The 19,464-nt window shown below is 35.2% G+C and overlaps 4 protein-coding genes across 5 annotated transcripts; 3 read left to right on the top strand and 1 right to left on the bottom strand.

Annotated features, from left to right (window-relative positions):
* The first annotated feature begins 1,512 nt into the window (after nt 1-1,512).
* LOC116109772 (NFATC2-interacting protein) lies at nt 1,513-4,557 on the top strand. Its single transcript, XM_031395993.1, has 7 exons — nt 1,513-1,542; nt 1,607-1,691; nt 1,791-1,846; nt 1,994-2,142; nt 2,455-2,665; nt 3,206-3,375; nt 4,339-4,557. The coding sequence occupies exons 1-6, from the start codon at nt 1,513-1,515 to the stop codon at nt 3,368-3,370; spliced, it is 696 nt and encodes a 231-aa protein (XP_031251853.1). The 3' UTR covers nt 3,371-3,375; nt 4,339-4,557.
* Nucleotides 4,558-6,034: 1,477 nt separating this feature from the next.
* On the top strand, nt 6,035-10,429 carry LOC116109727 (zinc finger protein CONSTANS-LIKE 9). Of its 2 annotated transcripts, none has more exons than XM_031395962.1 (6): nt 6,035-6,181; nt 6,824-7,467; nt 8,173-8,547; nt 9,077-9,301; nt 9,651-9,955; nt 10,064-10,429. In XM_031395962.1, the coding sequence occupies exons 2-6, from the start codon at nt 6,946-6,948 to the stop codon at nt 10,170-10,172; spliced, it is 1,536 nt and encodes a 511-aa protein (XP_031251822.1). In that variant the 5' UTR covers nt 6,035-6,181; nt 6,824-6,945; the 3' UTR covers nt 10,173-10,429. The 2 variants fall into 2 exon arrangements, with proteins under 2 accessions (XP_031251822.1, XP_031251821.1); XM_031395961.1 differs by having other exon boundaries at nt 6,040-6,181; nt 6,843-7,467.
* A 2,434-nt stretch (nt 10,430-12,863) lies between these two features.
* On the top strand, nt 12,864-15,627 carry LOC116109849 (zinc finger CCCH domain-containing protein 15). The gene is made up of 3 exons (XM_031396090.1): nt 12,864-12,903; nt 13,367-14,062; nt 14,897-15,627. Exons 2-3 carry the CDS (start codon nt 13,370-13,372, stop codon nt 15,218-15,220), a joined length of 1,017 nt encoding a protein of 338 aa, XP_031251950.1. The 5' UTR covers nt 12,864-12,903; nt 13,367-13,369; the 3' UTR covers nt 15,221-15,627.
* A 1,637-nt stretch (nt 15,628-17,264) lies between these two features.
* LOC116109771 (alkane hydroxylase MAH1-like) lies at nt 17,265-18,755 on the bottom strand. The gene has a single exon (XM_031395992.1). The coding sequence runs from the start codon at nt 18,753-18,755 to the stop codon at nt 17,265-17,267; it is 1,491 nt and encodes a 496-aa protein (XP_031251852.1).
* Nucleotides 18,756-19,464: the final 709 nt, after the last annotated feature.

Below are 19,464 nucleotides of genomic sequence, written 5' to 3'. Positions count from 1 at the left end.
ATAATTATTACTATGTGAAGACAACTTTCCTTAAGACGAGAATTAAAAAAATTAAAACTTATTATAATGTGGAGTTTATTTTTATTTATAACTATCTCAAGTTGGGAATATAATTTTTTATGACTACGTAAAGTTTATTCTTATATAGAGTATCACTATAGAGAGGTTTTACTGTATCATCTAATGAAAATATCGGTTTATAATTATTTAGGATTTCGATATGACAATCGATAGTATAACCAAAGCATATTAGTATAAACGTACAAATATATTTAAATAAAAATAACGAATATTTAAAAAATTTTAGTTCTTATTTTAACTTATAGTTGGTAACAACCATTGTTTTAAAACCTGGACTGGAGGGCAACCCGGGTCACGTGTCAACCGGTTGGACCGGCTGGTTGGGTCGATGACGTCGGCGACAATTTTATTTTTTAAAAATCACATATTAATCCCTTAAATTTTATATATTACAAAAATTCTCATAAAAAAGTTCAAATTAGTCCCTAAAATTTTTATTTATTTTCCCCCAAAAATAATATATCCAAAATATCCCTATAAAATTACAAATTAACCCTTANAGGATTTCGATATGACAATCGATAGTAAAACCAAAGCATATTAGTATAAACGTACAAATATATTTAAATAAAAATAACGAATATTTAAAAAATTTTAGTTCTTATTTTAACTTATAGTTGGCAACAACCATTGTTTTAAAACCCGGATCGGAGGGTAACCCGAGTCACGAGTCAACCGGTTGGGCCGGCCGGTTGGGCCGATGATGTCGGCGACAATTTTATTTTTAAAAAATTACATATTAATCTCTTAAATTTTATATATTACAAAAATTCCCCTAAAAAAGTTCAAATTAGTCCCTAAAATTTTTATTTATGTAATGCCCCAAGAAATTATGATTAATCCCTAAACTTTTGACACATCTCCAAAATACCCCTACAAAATTACAAAGTAACCCTTATAATTTTGAAATATTATAAAAACTCCCTAAGACCTAAACCGGACCGGAGAAGCTGCCGTATCCCGGTCCAACCGGCTGATCCGGTCCGATTTTTAAAACAGAGGTAACAACTAGGTATTTATGTCAAGATATTTATTATTACTTGAGCAACTCCCTTAATTATTTGTTTCTTTGGAGTTTGAATTCTATGAACATATTCATTTCATAAAAATATTGCCTTATTTGATAAATAATTTTGTTTCTTTGAGTTTGAAATAACCATTATACTCTTAATCGAGTAGTTTGGGGTAACATTGTTATTTTTCAAAACCTCTGGGGGGGAATAGTTAGTAATAATTAGTCAGTAATTGGGCGGAATGACTTTTATACCCTTAACCGATTAGTTTGGCTGTTTGGGGTATCATTTTGTTATTTTTCAAAACCTATGGGTAATAAAGAAACTATGGGGGTGTCAAAGTAATTAGATAGTATTTGGGCGGGATTATAATGAATCATCGCGCGGGGCGAGTTGAGAGAGAAGAGAAAGAGAAAAGATGGTGAGGCTCGCCGATTTTCAATTCAAAGTTTGATATAAAAAATCTAGGGTTTTGATTTATCGAACTGAGAATTTAATTGGATTATTTGTAGGAAAAGAATTTGACTGAAGCTGAAGACTTGGAGCCCTTGTTCGACTACAGTCGAGTTCAGCCTTTGAAGTTCACCAACCTCGACGGTAAGAATTAATTATGGCTAAAAGTTAGAGTATTGCACAAATTGCAGCGTCATTAGCAATTTTATAATTTTAAAAGTTGATTTTTTCTGGATTGTACAGATGTCGAATCGTCGCCGGATTCGTCGAAAAAGCGGCGGAAGAAATCGCTTTCCGTTGTAAGAATGTCTAATTCAATATTTACTGTCTAGTTTTAACAAATTATTTTATGGGAAAGTGGATTATGGATGTAAGTGAAGGAGTTAATAATGAGTTTGTTTAATGTTAATGTGTATGCTTTTTTGGGGAATTAATTTGGGGATTAGGTTGAGAAGAAGGTTAAAGTTGATGTGAAAGAATTAGAAGTCGTGAATTGCGAGGAGGAGGAGGAGGAGGAGGAGGATTGGCTACCTCCACCGCCGAAGGTTTTGGTTGAGAATCAGCTGGGTGAGGATTCAACTATCAAGGAGTTAAGGTATACCCGAATTGATGGTTCTGAAAATGCAGTTATATATTTTGCTGTTAGAGTTGTTGAATTTGACTTTTTGGTGATACGGGTTGAAATATGTTGATTACTATGTTATTGTGAATTTTGCCACTTGTATTGGTGGAGAAAAGGATCACATATAATTGTCAAATCGAAATGCTTTTGAACATAGATGATTGAGAAAAGAACAAAAAGGAAGAACCTATTGTATTATCACATTCAATTAAAACAGTTGACTTTGTTTGTCCTCGTTTGTCATTATTTGAACCCGCTTTTACCTGTTAATTTGCCGTAATGCAGGTTAAAGAGGCAAGAGTTGGTGTCATTTGCTAAAGCAGCTGAAGATGTGCTGCGAGATGCAGAGGAGTCTGTGAAAAGAAAACTTGGTGATTCATTGGAAGCTTCATTTGGGAGTGTGGCTGATCAGCCATCAAAGCTTCCTTGTGAAAGAGCTAAAATAGTTATTTCTATGCAGGACAAGGAAGGACCCAAGCAATTTCGTGTGTTCATGGTACAAGTTTACACAGAATGTTTGGAGTTATGTTATTGGTATAATCTGTTTGTTTATCTCTCAAGTAATTTGTTTCAAATTATTGGCTTGTGGATAGTAAATAGAGATCTAACTGTCTGCTATGGACTTGCTTGTTTCTGGAATCTTCATGTTCACATGAAATCTTGTGCCCCTGAATTTTCTTGATGTAGACTATGCATTAAAATGGAAATAAAGAGATGGTAAAATTAATGTTGGGAGTAAAATCTTTATGTGAAATGCTAGAAGATCATATCTAGAATGTCCCTCTTAGGGCCCTGCAGAGGCAAAAGTAATATTGGGTGTTGTACCTTTTTTTTTTCCTTTGTATTCAATAGTTTACATTTAATGTGTTCTAGATATTGTCTATTTCTTGTTTCTACATGCAAATGTCGTTGATTGTTGAATAAGAAAATTTCGCTCTTCTATGCATTAACACTCTCATTTTTTTTCTCCTTTTTTCTTTTTCAGTATCTTTGATATCTTGATATTATGGTTTATGTGAAACTTCTATTTCTATAGGATGACAAGTTTGAGCGCCTCTTCAAAATGTATGCGGATAAAGTTAAGCTTGACACTAAAAACTTAGTATTTTGTTTCGATGGGGACAAAATTGGTCCAGCATCTACTCCTGCTAGCCTTGGAATGGAGGACGATGACATTATTGAAGTCCATTTGAAAAGCTGACTGTGGTATGATATCACTGTATTTGTGCTTGAATACACTTTAAAATTGTGGCATATGTTTCTTGATCCCAAAGAGTTCTCATTTTTATATCGACTTTTTATGAACACATCTTGTTACATGCATTTGGGAAAGAAATCAGATTTCAGTAAAATAGGATTCTTCAAGAAGTAAGGTGTGTGACTGTATGTGATGGATTGTTTAGGGCTCAATACCAGCAGTGGCTGTTGTTAAAGACTCTTCATGTCTTGGGTTGGGTAACTTTTGTATCCTTGTTTGTTAGAATTTAATTGAAGGGAGACAAAATTCAGAACTAATATTTAGATTGATGCATTTAGTATTTGAAATGTTCAATGGATTTTCTGAGATGCAACTTCAGGTACTCTGCGGAAGTGAGTTGTTTTTGTTATGTTTTGAAATATCATCAAACTCCAATTAGCAGTCTTAAGTTACAGGGGAAAATCAGTCATGCTTGATAAAGCAGGTTGTTGATTGACTGCATCATCAAGAAAAGTTATCCTCTCAACGTGATCTATCTGCTCTAGCATGTTAGGGTAGTTGTTAAAGAGAATACCATTCTGATTTAGGTTGATGTTTTGGAAACTTGGGTTGAGAGGAAAGAAATATTATCTAGGTGCTAGAATTTAGTGTATGGACTGATCTTAATATTGTAGGGAGTTCATTATCTCTTTGCATGCCCTTCCTTGATATGCCTCATACACTGTCTTTATCCCTCTTTGTTGAATTTCTTCTTTCTTGATACTTGGGTTTGTGGGAGCATGAGTAGAGTGTGTGCTTTTTATATTACCACACCATTTACTGTAAAAGTTGTCTGCATAGTTTTTCCAATTGTCATTTGCTTGTATTTCATTTCTGGTTTTGACATCAACTATGGCAATTTTTTTGACTTTTTGTAAGTTAATGAGCTTTGTAGTTCCTCCAATCTCTTATTGCTCCTTTTTGTGATTCAGGTTGTTGCCCTGCCAGAGTGTTGACTCAGTGTGTGTTTCCTTCTGGGAGATAGATTGCCTGCAACTGTGAATCTATCTCCAGGTCTTTTGCCATTATCAATGTTATTTTTTTGTTGTGTAACAATTTTGATTCCTCAACTGTACAGTACCATTCAAATTCCTGAACAGTCTAATTATGGAGACATGGTTGAAGAGAAACGAAAAAAAAAAAAAAAAAAACAATGCTTGTTTGATCTGTACTTTTGTAATTATGTATTGTGAACTTGTTTGTTTGGAACAGGATTACTGCCTAATAGCTTTTCAGGAAATTTTGGACTTGGGTATGTGGATTGCTTGGCACATTCCTTATTTCCCAATGCCATGCGACTAACATTTGACTGTAGATTCAAATTGTACAATAGTGATGAGGAAACCACGTTACCATTGCTGGTTGATTCGACTCAGATTATGAGTGTGTAGTATGGAAATCTCAGAACCCCTTTTCCTAACATTGTTAGAGTCTACTACTGTTCTACAGGGAACATTGGACCTTCCTCCTGGAACTGAGATTTGGTTTCTTGACTTAGCATTGTAGTCAGAATTTTCTAATATGTGACTTGTTTTGTGGTCTGCAAAATGTAGATAGTTACATTGAGAATCAAATTCCATATCTTTATCAGCATGCTGCAACCTCATTTAGAATGCTTTATGAGGGTTGAATAGCCACCAACTTGTGCCAAAAAGTGCTTTTTGTTCTCTTACCAGAATTACAGATCATGTTCTTTGTTTTGTCAACTTGGTTAGGCACGTTGCAGAAGAAGCTTTGGGTGGGAATCGACACTGACCTACCTTACAAAGAGTACGAGGATTCTAGGTAAATTTCTTGACCTTTACCAAATCAAAGTTTGAGATTTTCTTCTTAATTGGTAGAGCCTCTTCTGTGTAATAATGTATTGTCCTTGAAATTTGGGCATTATACTTTTTTTTTTTCATGTTAATTTAATGACATTTAAGGATGTATTTGTTTTTTTTTTTTTTTTTTTTATACAACTTCATAGAGATATAGAGGATTTTTTTATTATATATAAAAAAAAAAAAATCTAATTGCTCTAGTTTTAAAATTAAGTATGTGCCTTAATTAATCTGTCCATTAAAAGAGGGTTCATTGAATATCCTATCAATCCAATGGGTCAAATAAGTTACAAATATGGTAAATAACTACTTTGTAGGACTTGAGCACTTTTGTATAACACATATGGATAAAGTTAAGGCTAATGGTTAAATTGAGTTTGTAAAGCAGGGTAGGAGACTTTTTAATTATTAAAAATGAATAGTAATTCATATTTGATTTTCATTGATAAATTGGCTGTTTTGAATTAAATGAGTGCACCTACTTCCAACAAAAAATTGGCGGAAAATGATATTTGATATTAATATCAAAATTATATTTTATAACGTTGTAATTTATTCATTGAAGATTAGGTGATCGTGATACCAATAAATCTGAGCCGTTAAACTCTGTAGCCGTCAAAAGGGAGTGATGGTGACACGTGGTGGACATTGATTGGGGAAGCAGGTAAAGTTTAGGATCACATGATGATCTGTCTATAAGTCGAACACATGGATAACATCGAAGGGCCCCACGTCTCCCACTACGTGTCCACTGCCACGTAAGCAAAAAGTTCACGCTCTAAACTCACGTCAGCTCAAAAAGGTAACCAACCCAAGCACACACACAGATAAAGGAAAGAAGATAGAAGCAAAAACACAAAGAAGAAGAGAAAGAGAAGCTAATTAAGTAACTTCTACAGATTCTTTCACTTTCTCTGACAAGGGTTTGGTTTTTTCTCGGGAAACAAACGCTGTATGTACCTACCTACCTTAGTTTAATTTTTAATTTTTTTTTTTTTTAATTCTTCTTTTCATCAGCTTATGATTATAGCATGTCCATGAATTATTATTTCCATATCTAGTAGTAATAATATATATTTGGATTAATCTGTTAGCTGGTCTTGATCTTTGAAGGGTTACCAGAGGTGAATTTTGTAAAATTCGGGGAGTTGAATATGTGATTTTCATGTTCTTAAGCTTGTTTAAAGTGAGACTTTGTGTTAATCAACTTTGTTAATCAAGGGTGTTTATAGTTTTTCAGTAGCTGCAGGCAGCATGCCCCCATATTATTTTGAATAGAAACCTTTTAGGAAGGTTGAAGGATTGGTTTAAGGAAGCACAATTTTTTTTTTTTTTTCTAAGTATGTTTTCAATTATGCCACACTCTTGATTTTGAAGATGTTAGTTAATACACACCCTTAATTTTGATGTTAAAATATAATAGGTTCTTGATTTCATGCTTGAATTTGAAAATTTTCTTATTATGAGTTCCATCTTGGGGTTGGAGTTGAAACTTGAAAATAGTGAACATAGCGTCTGGGGTTTTTGTTTGAAGAGCAAATTTTTTTTTGTTGGTTGTGATCTAGTGTTTATGCTGTTTGATATTTTGATTCAGATCTTGGTAAATGTTGCAGAGCTCCTTTTGTTGGAAAAGACAGTGTATGTATGATTTCGCGATATCATAAACGTGCAACTGAATTCTGAAGTTTAGGAGTTTTTGTCGTTAGAAAATTAGAAATGGAGAAAATATGTGAATTCTGCAAAGCATTTAGGCCAGTTGTTTATTGCAAGGCTGATGCAGCACATCTTTGTCTTTCCTGTGATGCGAAGGTCCATTCAGCTAACGCACTGTCCCACCGGCATCTCAGAACCCTCCTTTGTGACTCATGCAGAAACCAACCAGCTTATATTCAGTGTTCAGATCATCTAATGCTTATGTGCCATGGATGTGATCAGAGTCTGCATGATGTTAATTCCAAACATCAGAAAAGGGCTATCAGTAGTTACATGGGATGCCCTTCTGCTAAAGATTTTGTGACACTGTGGGGTTTTGAGTTAAGGGAGTTGGAAAGTAGTGATTTTCAGAATCAGTTTCCTTCCACTTCATGTGGTCCTTCGGATCCAAGTGCAGATAATTTGGATATTTCAGGACAGTCTTCTCCACAAGTTAAAGGCTTTTCCATTAAATCTAAAGTGAGTTCTGCAACTTCAGTCTCAGGTGCAGAGCCTGAAACAGGATCAAGCAGTCAAAGAAGTCAGGTGTGCTGGATTCAGTAACCTTCAATTAAATATATGCTTATCTTAATTTTGATTTTTGGGTTTCATAATAAAATTATTGAAATAGTAGTTTCTCGAACATCTTCTTTCATTGAAGAAGTTTATACCCCTGGAATATTTAGTATCAGTAGCCAAGAAATATCTTTCAAATTTGGAAGGTCCCTCGAGTTTGTGCAGTCCTTCAGTGGTAGAGAAGGTCTAGTTTTCAAATTGAGATTTAGTCAAAAGTTCATATAGAGAATTTCATCAATATATAATGCAGTCAATCATGTTATCTTTGTATGAATTATAACTTGAACAACCTGACATTTTTTCTAATTGTAAACAAGAAACAGGGTTCTGGTTAACATGCCAGAATAATTGGCTAGAGAGACTTGCTGCTGCTGCAGATGATGATGAGGGTCATTTGCAAAATGTACTAAAAATCAAATTTCCACCTTATAATTGAGTTGCAACCTCATTTGTTATGTTGATGAATCAACTATAAGGATCATTAAGAGTTTTGAATGTGGAATAAAATATTCTTCTGTGGTTATACTCAATGCCAACCTCATTAATGCAAACAAGTGCCACTGATGTTTTTCCAAATGCGGTTACGTGATTTAAACACATGGAAAAGTTTTTCTATTTAAGTTATCTTCACTCCTGTCTATCTGAAGATCACATGACTTTTTTCTCGTCTTGCAGATACTTTGTGAAGGTGAACAGCAGCAAAACACTTCTGTTATTCTGCGACAGATTCTTGACTTGAAAAGACTTCACCTAACTGAGGGAAATAGCCGTTTGCCTATTATGAGTCACCAAGAAGAATGTGAAACTTCTTCAATACATTACCCTCCAAAGGAGCTTGATGAATCTCTTGAACAAGATTTAAAGCATCTTCAATCCCAGGATTTGGCTACTGATCTTCAACAAAGTGATGATACAATTCAAGAGCTGACAGTTGATCGTTTGCTTTCACCATATTCCGAACTGGACCATGTACCCTTGGCGCCAAGCACTGGGATGCCGTTCAATGGAGAATCCTTTTGGCAATGCAAAAGTCCAGTTCAAAGTAATCAGGTTTGGCCAAATCATCCCTAGTCATTCTATTGTATCATTAACAGCAGATCACTTGATTTTTTTCCAGTTATTGATAAATCATCACCTAAAAGTGTCCTGAGAATGATAGTTTCTCTTAAAATAAGTTTTTATATATATAGTGTTTTATCTCTTAATGGACTCTTTGCATGTATTAATGTTTATTGTGCAATTAAGTACCTAAACAAGATGATTGATTTTTGCTAAAGTCGATAACTTAATTGTTCGCATAGTTTTCAATGTATCTCTGCTTATTCAAAAGCAATTCATTATAGAGTTATTGCACGATGGTCTCGCTTAATTGACTTTTTAAGTCATACTACAACTACATGTCTGTAAGCTGATTACTTGTTCAGTTGTTCTAAATTAATTTGTAATTATCTTCACATCTTGCTTATACACGTTAACAACAATAAGATGCTTCTATACTCGATGTCTGATACTAGCTGGCTTTTATGGTTTTTCAATCTTTCAAGTTAACTTTTTAGTATTTGTTGGTTCGTTTTTGTAGTTGTGGTCTCAAAATATGCAGGACCTTGGGGTTTGTGAAGATATTTCATGTAATGGTGAAATTGACATACCTGATGTCGATGTGACATTCCCAAACTTTGAAGATCTATTTGGTGGTGATCAAGATGCAACCCGAGCAAAGATTGATGATAAATATGTATCATGCATCTTCGGGAAGAATCCGTCCATTCATAAATCAGATAAAGGCAATGCAAGAGTAATTGAGGTTTGAGTCATGACCCTTTTTCCTTCCCAACTTTTTTCTAAATGGTTGGAGTTCTCAATATATCAATTTAAATGCACACTTCTCTCCAACCCAACATCCCTCCTCAACCAAAAAGAGAAAAAAAGAATAAGGAACATAGTATTAAAATTAAGAACTACTGATGTACAAAGCAACTTTGCTGTGATATTTGAACAAAAAATTACAACGAATGTCTTTCTTGTAACTGAAAATTCTGAAAAATGTGCTAGGAAGGCCAAACAACATATATTTATTGAATTCATTCATGGAACCTTCTGGTTTTGTGGAAATGCCTTTTCTAATTTGAATTGTTTGGTTGCTGTCATGGCAGGATGTCTCCATGGCTTCATCTGTTTATATCTCTCTCTCAGCTCAAATGGACAATGATACCAAACAAATTGATAATTATCTGGGAAACATTGATTCTCCTCGTGCAATTCAACCATCTTATTCAGCTTTGTCCTACTCTATGTCAAGGTTCAGCATTGAAAGCAGTGGTACTGATTGTCTCAATAGCAGACAGTCGCCTAATACTGGAGGAGAAGCTTCATGCTATTCTCCTGACCTTGAGTGTGCCCATTCAGAGGCCAGAGAAAATGCAATGATGAGATACAAACAGAAGAAGAAAACAAGATTGTAAGTAATAGGTTTCTCTGAAATGCTTATCAAGGATTTTCTGAGGACTCCATTATTATTCTTTTCTTATTATGCTCTCTTACAGTAAATGTCTCTTCAATTATTCAGGCATGAGAATCAAATTCGATATCCATCTCGGAAAGCCAGAGCTGATGTACGAAAGCGGGTAAAGGGCAGATTTGTAAAGACAGAAGACTGTGATTCGGATACCGCCTGAAGCTATTGAACTTTGTGTGCCTTGGTTCTGTACATATATATCTGTTCAAAATTGGAATTGGCATTCGGCACCCTGTTACCCTCTTGTTAACATTTCAATTCAACCAATTCTTTCAAGTTGTCTTGTATAGTTTTTGGTTCTGATCCAAGAGCTGAGTTTGTAATATGTAACTTTCTATCTTGTAATCTTACTCCACTTTTCTCCAACAATTGAGTACCATTTCTGAAACATTTATGGAGAAATATGCACTTCTTGCAGGTTGTATTTACAGATTTCATGTTTACATATTGCCCTCCATGGCGCCTGTCAACCAGTAGATCAGCATCCAAAAATTATGTTTTGCATATGTTTGTATACAACTGTAGGTATAATGTTAAATAATCACTTGAACTAAAAGCTTAAGTTAGTAGGTACAGTTTCAGGCGCAGTCTGGTATAATACAAACCCTTTAATGTATAATTAAGCAAGTAAACAAAAGAAAGTTTTGGGAATTCATAAAGTATCTTGCTAGACCCACCATTGGATAGTTCAAGTGGTAAGACGAATGTTGGAATGTGTGGTTAAGGTGCATTGTGTCAGAATCAAATCTCCCTAGCTCTCAAGATTTAAGCAGGTGATTATGGCAGTGGGATGCTATGCTAATCATCTACTAGAATTAATTGAGGTGTAAACAAACTGGCCCAAACACCCTATTTCAAAAAAATAAAGTGTTTAGCTAGATTAGGTAAAAATCAACAGTCAATTCATTTAATCTGCAAACAACTAAGTTTATAATTACCTTAACCAAAGTGAAAAGGACTCATACTGAGCTGCATTTAGAAAAAAATAATAATTGAAAGCTACACATTTTGCTTTGCTTACTACCCACTGACCCCTTGCCATGATTATACCCAGCAACAGCTGCATGAGAAAAACACATGGCCAAACTGTAATGAAAATGAAATACAAACGTCAAAAAAACTTTATTAGTCCACATTTGGTCAGTATAATAATCCCCATGAGATTCAAAAAATAACAAGAACCCCCCTTACCGTCAATGTGTCGTTAAGCTTTAAGTGTTAAAATAAACATGCATGAGAGCAATTCGATCAAAACTTCTCCACCTCTTACCTTTTTCAGCCTTGTGTTCCGTTAATTCGTAATAGGATAAGGTTTAACGATAGGAGGATTTGCGTTATTTCCGAAACATTTAGGGGGGGCGATTAGTAATCATCTAATGGCCAACTTAACAACCATGACAATACAAAAATGACCCACCAAACAAATTGAAATTAGTCAATAAAAAACAGGTAGTTATAGTTGTGATAAAGAAGCAAACTCTAATCACATCATGACTCCTTTACTCTTTTGCAATGTTATGTGTCTTAATCTTGTCTTCATTGAGCCAGGAATTGTAAATTACAAACCACAAAACCACCACCACCTCTCTCTCTCAATTTAATTAACTTCAAATTCAAGCAACAATTTTAATCATCAATTGCTCACTAACTAACAGCTAGCAGGGGAGGGGACGACAAACCACAAAACCCACCACCCGTTCCTTCTTTTTCAACCTAAAAATTGCCATTTTAAAGTAAAAATACCGATATTATTAATCTAAATTTTTAAAGAAACGATGTCTTTTTTTTATTTTGAGTTAGTTTGCGCACACCTCAACTAATCTACGAGATCTATTGAACACTCGAAAAGTCTAATAGGTCAGATAAATCACAAATGTGGTAGATGACCTCTTTGTGAGACTCGAACACAAGACCTTTGGATAACCCATCTAAATGATTAAAGTCTTGCCGTCCGACCATAAAGCTAATGTTTGACTGTAGTAATATTTTGTTGGTTCGTTTTATAATTTTCTTTATGATCCGGGTCTTTTTAAGCTTTTAATAATTTTATGTTATGTGTCTATTTTTAGTTACATGTAATGAAATTTTTTTTTTTTTTTTTTTTTATTATTAGCGAACGTATATATAGTGGTAACAATTTACCTTTTTATTTAGTTTTAAATGGGTCATATTGGATTTAATGGTCAATTTCATTATAGGAAATATCATATTAATTTGTTAATTATGTTTAATGAACCAGTCAAATCTCACCACGTCAGCGTTATATGAAGTGAAAATCAATCATCTTGTGGGACCTACGGGACAGAACGAGAAAGTCAGCTTGCATGATTGAATTTAAACCGTTTGATCAAAACTAGTATGATTTAATGATAAGAACCTCTTGCATTGTAACACCGGGTGTGACGTGTCATTCTCAGAGGCACCTTCGTAAATAAAATCCAACAACGAGGTTACTTCCGTCATTCCGCAAAGATTCCTCAAAACATCGCTTTTCGCTGACGACGCTGGTAAGGTAACTAACTAACTAAATCCCCTCCCTCTGTACACTCCACAGTGCACTTTTCCAGTAGTTGTACAATTATAAAAAAAAAACCTTAATGACGAAACTACCCTTTCTCAAACCGTCACCCAACCCAAATACAAGGGCATTCGAAGTAAAAATATGATTCTGTTACGAAAACAAATAAAAAATAAGTAAATAAATATTTTGTTTGTTTGTTTATAAACGGTTTCAGATACTCATTTCGTTGTACACCAAACACGCCTTAATTTTTTTTCCCTCCAAATTCTTCCTTTATAAAGCCCAACCCTGAGCTCTCCATTTCTCTCTCTTCAAATCACAGAAGAAGAAAAAGATTTTACTGAACTCTCTGTCTCTCTCTCTTCACCAGGTATCTTTCAACATTTGTTTGTCGTTTCATAAATTTTGCTTCTCAAAACTACATCGATCAAGTTTCGTTGATTTTTGTTACTGTTTCATTGCTTTAGAAGTAGAGCTTGGATTTATTTTCTTTCACTGTTGTTGTCGTTTTGCGTGGTTTTTATTACTGAAACGACGTCAAATTTTGTCACGAACTGCTGCTCTCTCCATTACTTTGTTCGTTGAAGATCGAGCTTGTTTCTTGAATTCATTATAGTTTATCATTGTTGTTGATTGGTTACAGATTAGTTGAGTTTCTTGAATTTATATAATTAATTAATTATTTGATTTCTTGTGATTGAAGCAACGCTGTTTATAATAGTGATCTTAATCATTTCTTTCTTGTGCGTAGTTTCGATTAATCTGGAATGTAATCAGTAACTGTTTCATTGCTTTAGATCTGATTTTGTTTTTCATTTTTTTCGAATCTGTAGCAAATGCAAAACGACAGCATTTCAAGTGTGGCCTATGGCAACTTCGTTGCCGGCGGAACGAAATCGCAGGAGCATCAAAACGGCGACGAATTTACCTCTCTCTACTCGTCCTTCGTTTTGGCTCCAGAAACAACCACAAAGCTCTCTATCTCACCTTACACGGATCCAACCATAAATGACTCGCTCTACTACTCACGCCTGTTGATGCAACAGCAACAAACTCAACATCAGGACATGGTCAACCGCCACAACCTCTGCCTCACGCGCCTCCGTGAGGCTGCCAGAGAAGCCGAGAGCCTCCGCCAGGAGAACGCCTCGCTCCGCTCCGTCAATCGCGAGCTCAACAAGCACCTAAGCTTGCTCGTTAAGTCAACCGTGAGTGATCTTAACAGTAATGATAATAATGGAAATAGTAGTAACAGTAATAATAATAATGCTGCGACGACGTCGTTGGGGGTAGTGAATGGGATGCGTGGGCTGAGTATTAGTGGCGGTGGAGGAGAGGAGGTTTGTGTTGAAAGTCCGACGAGTGTCATAGAGAATGTGGATGTTAAGCGGGTTACGTTGCCAAAGAGTATTTCTGTGAGGTCTAATGGTTACTTGAAGATGGGTCAAGCGACTCAAGCTGCTGCTACTACTGTTACTCCTGCTGCCAATCCCACTAAGACTCGCCCTCGGACTCCGCTTAAGCCTACGGTAAAATTACGCTCACACCCCTATCTCTTTCTGTCTTTTACGAAATAGCCCCCCCTTTGTTTGTTTGTTTGGTAGGCCAGAAAATCACGGGCTTAGAGTGATCATGTGTTTGTGAATATGTCTGCATAAACAAGGTTCGTATTATCATAATTTTGATATTAAAACGCGATTTTATTGTTTCATTAGGCTCTGAAACTTGAATGTTACAAAGGTAACTTGTTCAGTAAAAAATTAATGTTGTATGTATTTAGTGTTTGCTGATATAGTAACGTTATTAGATTTTGTATCCATTCTAGGGTAATTTTAGAATTGAACAAACATGATTTCTATGTGTAGAGTAATATGATGCTTTTTAGGGTAGTGATTAATATTTCTTTTTGTGATTTATTAGATCACTCAGAATTAAATAAACATTTTGATAATTATTTTTTAATTATACGAAACTTAATAAATAAACATCATGGTGAATTTATATTATGTATTTCCTTTTATTAATTAATTGGTTGATATGAATTATGTTTACGTAAATTAAGATAAATGGAGTTGAAAACATGCTGGGAATAAATGTAAATACATCTCAGTTGGCCAGAACAAGTTCAACATAAGTTGCTTGTCATGCATAAATTCGATTCCGGCTCTCGGTGATTATTAGAACATGCCAATTGGTCAAGTTAACGGAAGGGACTATGGATGGAAACTATAATATTTAACTTGAACTGTTATGGGTTTTTCTCTGTCTGCAATATAATCTATTGGTTCTATGATATATATCATGAGTTGAACTGTAAAGTCAGTCTATTATTATATGTGCATGATGATTAAATATGTATGCAGCAAAAGGTGTACGTGCGAGGAGGGAAGCAAGAGGAGGATCCACTTGAACTAGAAGTGTACAACCAAGGCATGTTCAAGACAGAACTATGCAACAAATGGCAAGAGACAGGCACATGCCCATATGGTGACCACTGCCAGTTTGCTCACGGCATTGAAGAGCTCCGCCCTGTTATCCGCCACCCGCGATACAAGACCGAGGTCTGCCGAATGGTCCTTGCCGGTGATGTCTGTCCCTACGGCCACCGCTGCCACTTCCGCCATGCACTCACTGACCAGGAGAGGTTCATGGGCCACGTTAACTCCAGGTCTATCAAGCTCAATTGACAGGTAAAAACAAATAAACAACCAATTCTTGAACAATTGTTAGAGAATTGTATATGGGGTGATGCATGTTGATGTTGATTTTGATGTGGAGATGATGATGTTTATAGTCATATTGATATGGAGTAGGAGGAGGAGGAGGAGAAGGAGAAATGGTAAATAATATTCTTACTCTAGAGAGTTATAAGTATAGCGGCGGACATTACAAACATAATATAAAAATAACTAGCTACTTTGATAAGTTGGACAATCGAATATTAAAGACTTTGTGGACCTAAAGCTGCAAGATTTGAAGAGGTTCTATAGAGAGTTTTGTTGCAACCAAATCGGAATGCCTTGTAGTCATATTGTTTTTAGATTCTGGTGAAGTAAACTTTTGATTGATGTTTCATTCACGAATGTTATCTGCATACATACATTATATACATATATGCCCATGCATTATATACATCAGGGCCCTCTTATATGCCCATGCATTATATACATATATATTGCACGTGAGGCCTCTTTGTTTGGACAGACTGTATAATATTGCTTTATATAAAAATATAGGTGTCAAACCGTGTATATTAAAAATCTAATTTTTAGAATAGTGTATTATATTGTATTGTAGGATACTTCTTTTCCAAAAAAATAAAATAAAATAATAAATTTTTTTCTAAAAATTAATATCATTCTCAAGATTAGTTAACAAATTTTGTGATATTATTGACTTTAAATTATGGTATTACATATTCAAAATTAATCACAAAATTAAAAATCTATATCATTTATTCTCAACCATTCATATCATTTTCAAGATATCAATGTCAATATTTATATTTTCATTTGTATTATTGTTATCATGCAAAATGACAACACATCTTCCTTTTTACTTTTTCTATGTAAAATGGGTAAATTTGAACGGGTTTTAATGAACCCCGTTGGATGACCCAAATTCGACCCAAAATTTTTAAGGATACCTATCATATCGTAAGATACAAATCAATGTATCGAAAGGTTTAGGATACACTCTTTGCTACGTATCGTTGACGACTCGTATCGATCATATTGTAAGATATATATCGCATATTCTAGAATACTAATAACCATGTATGAAAGTAGCATGGTTGTTAAATCATGTATTGTATCGTATATTGAAAACCTAATTTTTTGAATCGTGTATCGCATATCGTATCGTATAGCAGGGTACGCCTTTTTCAAAAAAAAAAAATAATAATAAAAAATTTCTAAAAATTAATATCATCCTCATGATTAATTAACAAATTCTGTGGTATTATTGTCTTTAAATTATGGTATTACAAAATCAAAATTAATCACAAAATTAAGAATCTATATCATTTCTTTTCAACCATTCATATCATTTTCAAGATCAATGTCAATATCTATATATAACTCAACTTATGTTATTATTATCATGTAAAATGGGTAAATTTGGGCAGGTTTTAGTGAACGGGGTTGGGTGACCTGGATTCGACTTGAACTTTTTTTTGGACCTTTGAGCCAAATTAATAAAGTCGTATCGATTTGTATCAATATTTTCAAGGATAAAAATGGATACGTATCGTATCGTAAGATACATAACAACGTATTGAAATATTTAAGATACACTCTCTGATATGTATCGTTGACAATCCATATCAAATCGCATGCATCATAGAAAACGCATCATGTATCGTAGGATACTAACAACCATGAAAATAAGAGTCTTTTATCTTATCATTTATTGTTGCTATAAAGTCCTTGCAACAAATAAATTAAACCTAATTGAGATGAAGCTTGGCCCATTAGAATCTTTCTATTGCATGTAAACCCTAAAATGAACTCTCTTTTGACTTGGAAATTCGACATAACAACAAGAGGCCACCTCTTTATTTCCTCCGACAAATACAGATAAGATAAGCAGACATTGCTCATTAAATGTACACGATATTTTCTTATTGATTCATACCTACCGTGCATGTCTAATAATTAGCTCACTGTTATGTAAACCAATTACGTAATCTTTGTCGAGAAATCTCAGAACGGGTGGACTGTGATACGATAATTAAGCGGACTTACTTTTGATCCTGGTCATCAAGCCATGTTTTGTGTGAAGAATCACACTGGCTGCAGGAATCACAGGGCAAGTTTTATCAACTTGGACTGAGTAATTATACAAAATAGTTGCGGCAACAGCTTTCATTAGGGTAAAAGCCATGTTCTTCCCTAGACAAATCCTGGGTCCTGCGCTGAAAGCAAAGAACTTGTTTGATGGCTCATGTTTAATCTCTCCTTTCTCACTTATCCATCTCTCTGGCTTGAACTCTTGACAATCCTCTCCCCAAACCCACGTCATCCTCGCCATCGCATACGAAGACATCTGCACTTTCGTCTGCGGTTTGATCCGGTGCCCACTTGGAAGAATATCATGTTCTAAAGCTATCCTCTCCTGAAATGGAGCCGGTGGATACAGCCTTAATGTTTCGTATAAAGTTGCTTGCATGTAAACCAGTTTCCGCACCTCTTCTATGCTTGAAATCTCCCACTTTGAGCCTTCTTTTGCCGTCAGTTTTTCCTCCATTTCTTCTCTGATTTTGTTTTCGACATCAGGGTTCTCCGAAAGCAGCCAGAAGAACCAAGTTAGCGTTGCACTCGTTGTGTCTTGTGCAGCGAAAATGAAGCCCAGGACGTTGTCTCTTATGTTCTCTTCCGGGTGTAATACGGAGCCGAACACTTCATGTTCAGTCAAAAAACACTGCAGGAAATCGAATTTTTCTTCGTCCTTGTTGGTTTTAAGCTCCTCTCGCTTCATTGATACGTATTTTGTTACAATTTCACGTAGGGTGTCTCTTGCTGCATTCAGTTTCTTCTCTTTCCCAATCCCCACCCAGCTCAGCTTCCATAAACTTTCCGGCATGAAATGCCTGTAAAATATGGCTTCACACATGTCATCCATGGCTTTAAAGAAAGGATGTTGAGGGAACTCAACAGAGAGCGTCTTGGGGTTGAATCCTGTAGACATTATGCACGCAAAATCATACAAATTTCTCTTGAACAAATCTTCCAAATCCACCACAATCTCTTGTTTCGAGACGTGCTCGAGCACTGGGATCAACCCTTTTTTTATATTCACAGGGATGACCTTGGCCATGAACTGATGAGTCTGCGGATGCATAAAGTAATTATGAATGAGTTTCCTGTAAGTCTTCCAGTCCTCTAAGTCCAAAGTGAAGAGCGAAACCCCGAGAGCATCAAACAGTTGTTGAAACGCCGGGCCTTTGGGGTAATTCCAGAAGTTTTTGCTCATCACATGGTGGACATTTCCAGGATTTGTCGTTGCCACCATGTCCATTTTCGAACTGTGCACTGAAATTGTACCCAGCTGGCTTCTCTCCAGAAGCTCAGTGAACTTTTCAGGAAGATTATGGAGATTGAGAAGAAAAGTAAGGGACATTCCAACAAATGACCAGTTGGCAAGAAGCAAAAGGAAGAGGATGAAGCAAAGAGTTGATAAAATGAGTTCAGGGTAGTACATTGACAAGGTTGGGAATTCCATTTTTGCAAAATTGGAATGGTTTGAAAAGTTGTAGTTTGTGGTATGTTTGTGAGGGTGGTGGCTGCTTTTAAAAAGGAATTTTTGGGGACAGCTGAACAAACAACCTTAAATTTAGGACTTATTAGCAGTGAATAGAAAAATCAAAGGCCCTTCCATTTAAGCAACCATATACTGTATATATTATATATTATATAGCTCATAATCCAATCTATCCATTTGCAAACTAACTAATTGCAAACTTTTATGTTGGGGATGTGAGAGAAAAAATGTGAGATTGGATGATAATTGTAACATTACCCATATATATACAAATATAGCAAGGACGTAGCCACATTGGAAATATGGGTTCAATTGAACCCACTCAAAATTAAAAAAAAAAAAAAAAAACTAACTCTTATAGTATTATAATTTTGATCACATTTAAATTATCTTAAACCACTCAAACTTATATTTATAAATATAAAAGCAGGATGTGATGCGCTGAAAAGATGTGGTCGTGGGCCGTGCGTTCTAAAATTCAAAGCGCATCGTGTCGTGGGTTGTGTCATCCCAAGGCGCCAAAAATTCATGCCCTCTCATGCCATGTTGACCTACAAAATTGAAGGCCCATGGCACGGGCCCATATATATGCCGTGTCTTGGGTCTGTCGTGGGTTTGCTGGGATAACCCACATGCTTTATAAAAATATTTAATTTTAATATTATAAATT

Source organism: Pistacia vera, unplaced genomic scaffold, assembly GCF_008641045.1.
Source record: "Pistacia vera cultivar Batoury unplaced genomic scaffold, PisVer_v2 Contig59, whole genome shotgun sequence".
In the NCBI taxonomy this organism is placed as follows: Eukaryota; Viridiplantae; Streptophyta; class Magnoliopsida; order Sapindales; family Anacardiaceae; genus Pistacia; species Pistacia vera.
Note: the sequence above shows the minus strand (reverse complement) of the source record. Positions and strands in the feature narration are given on the sequence as shown.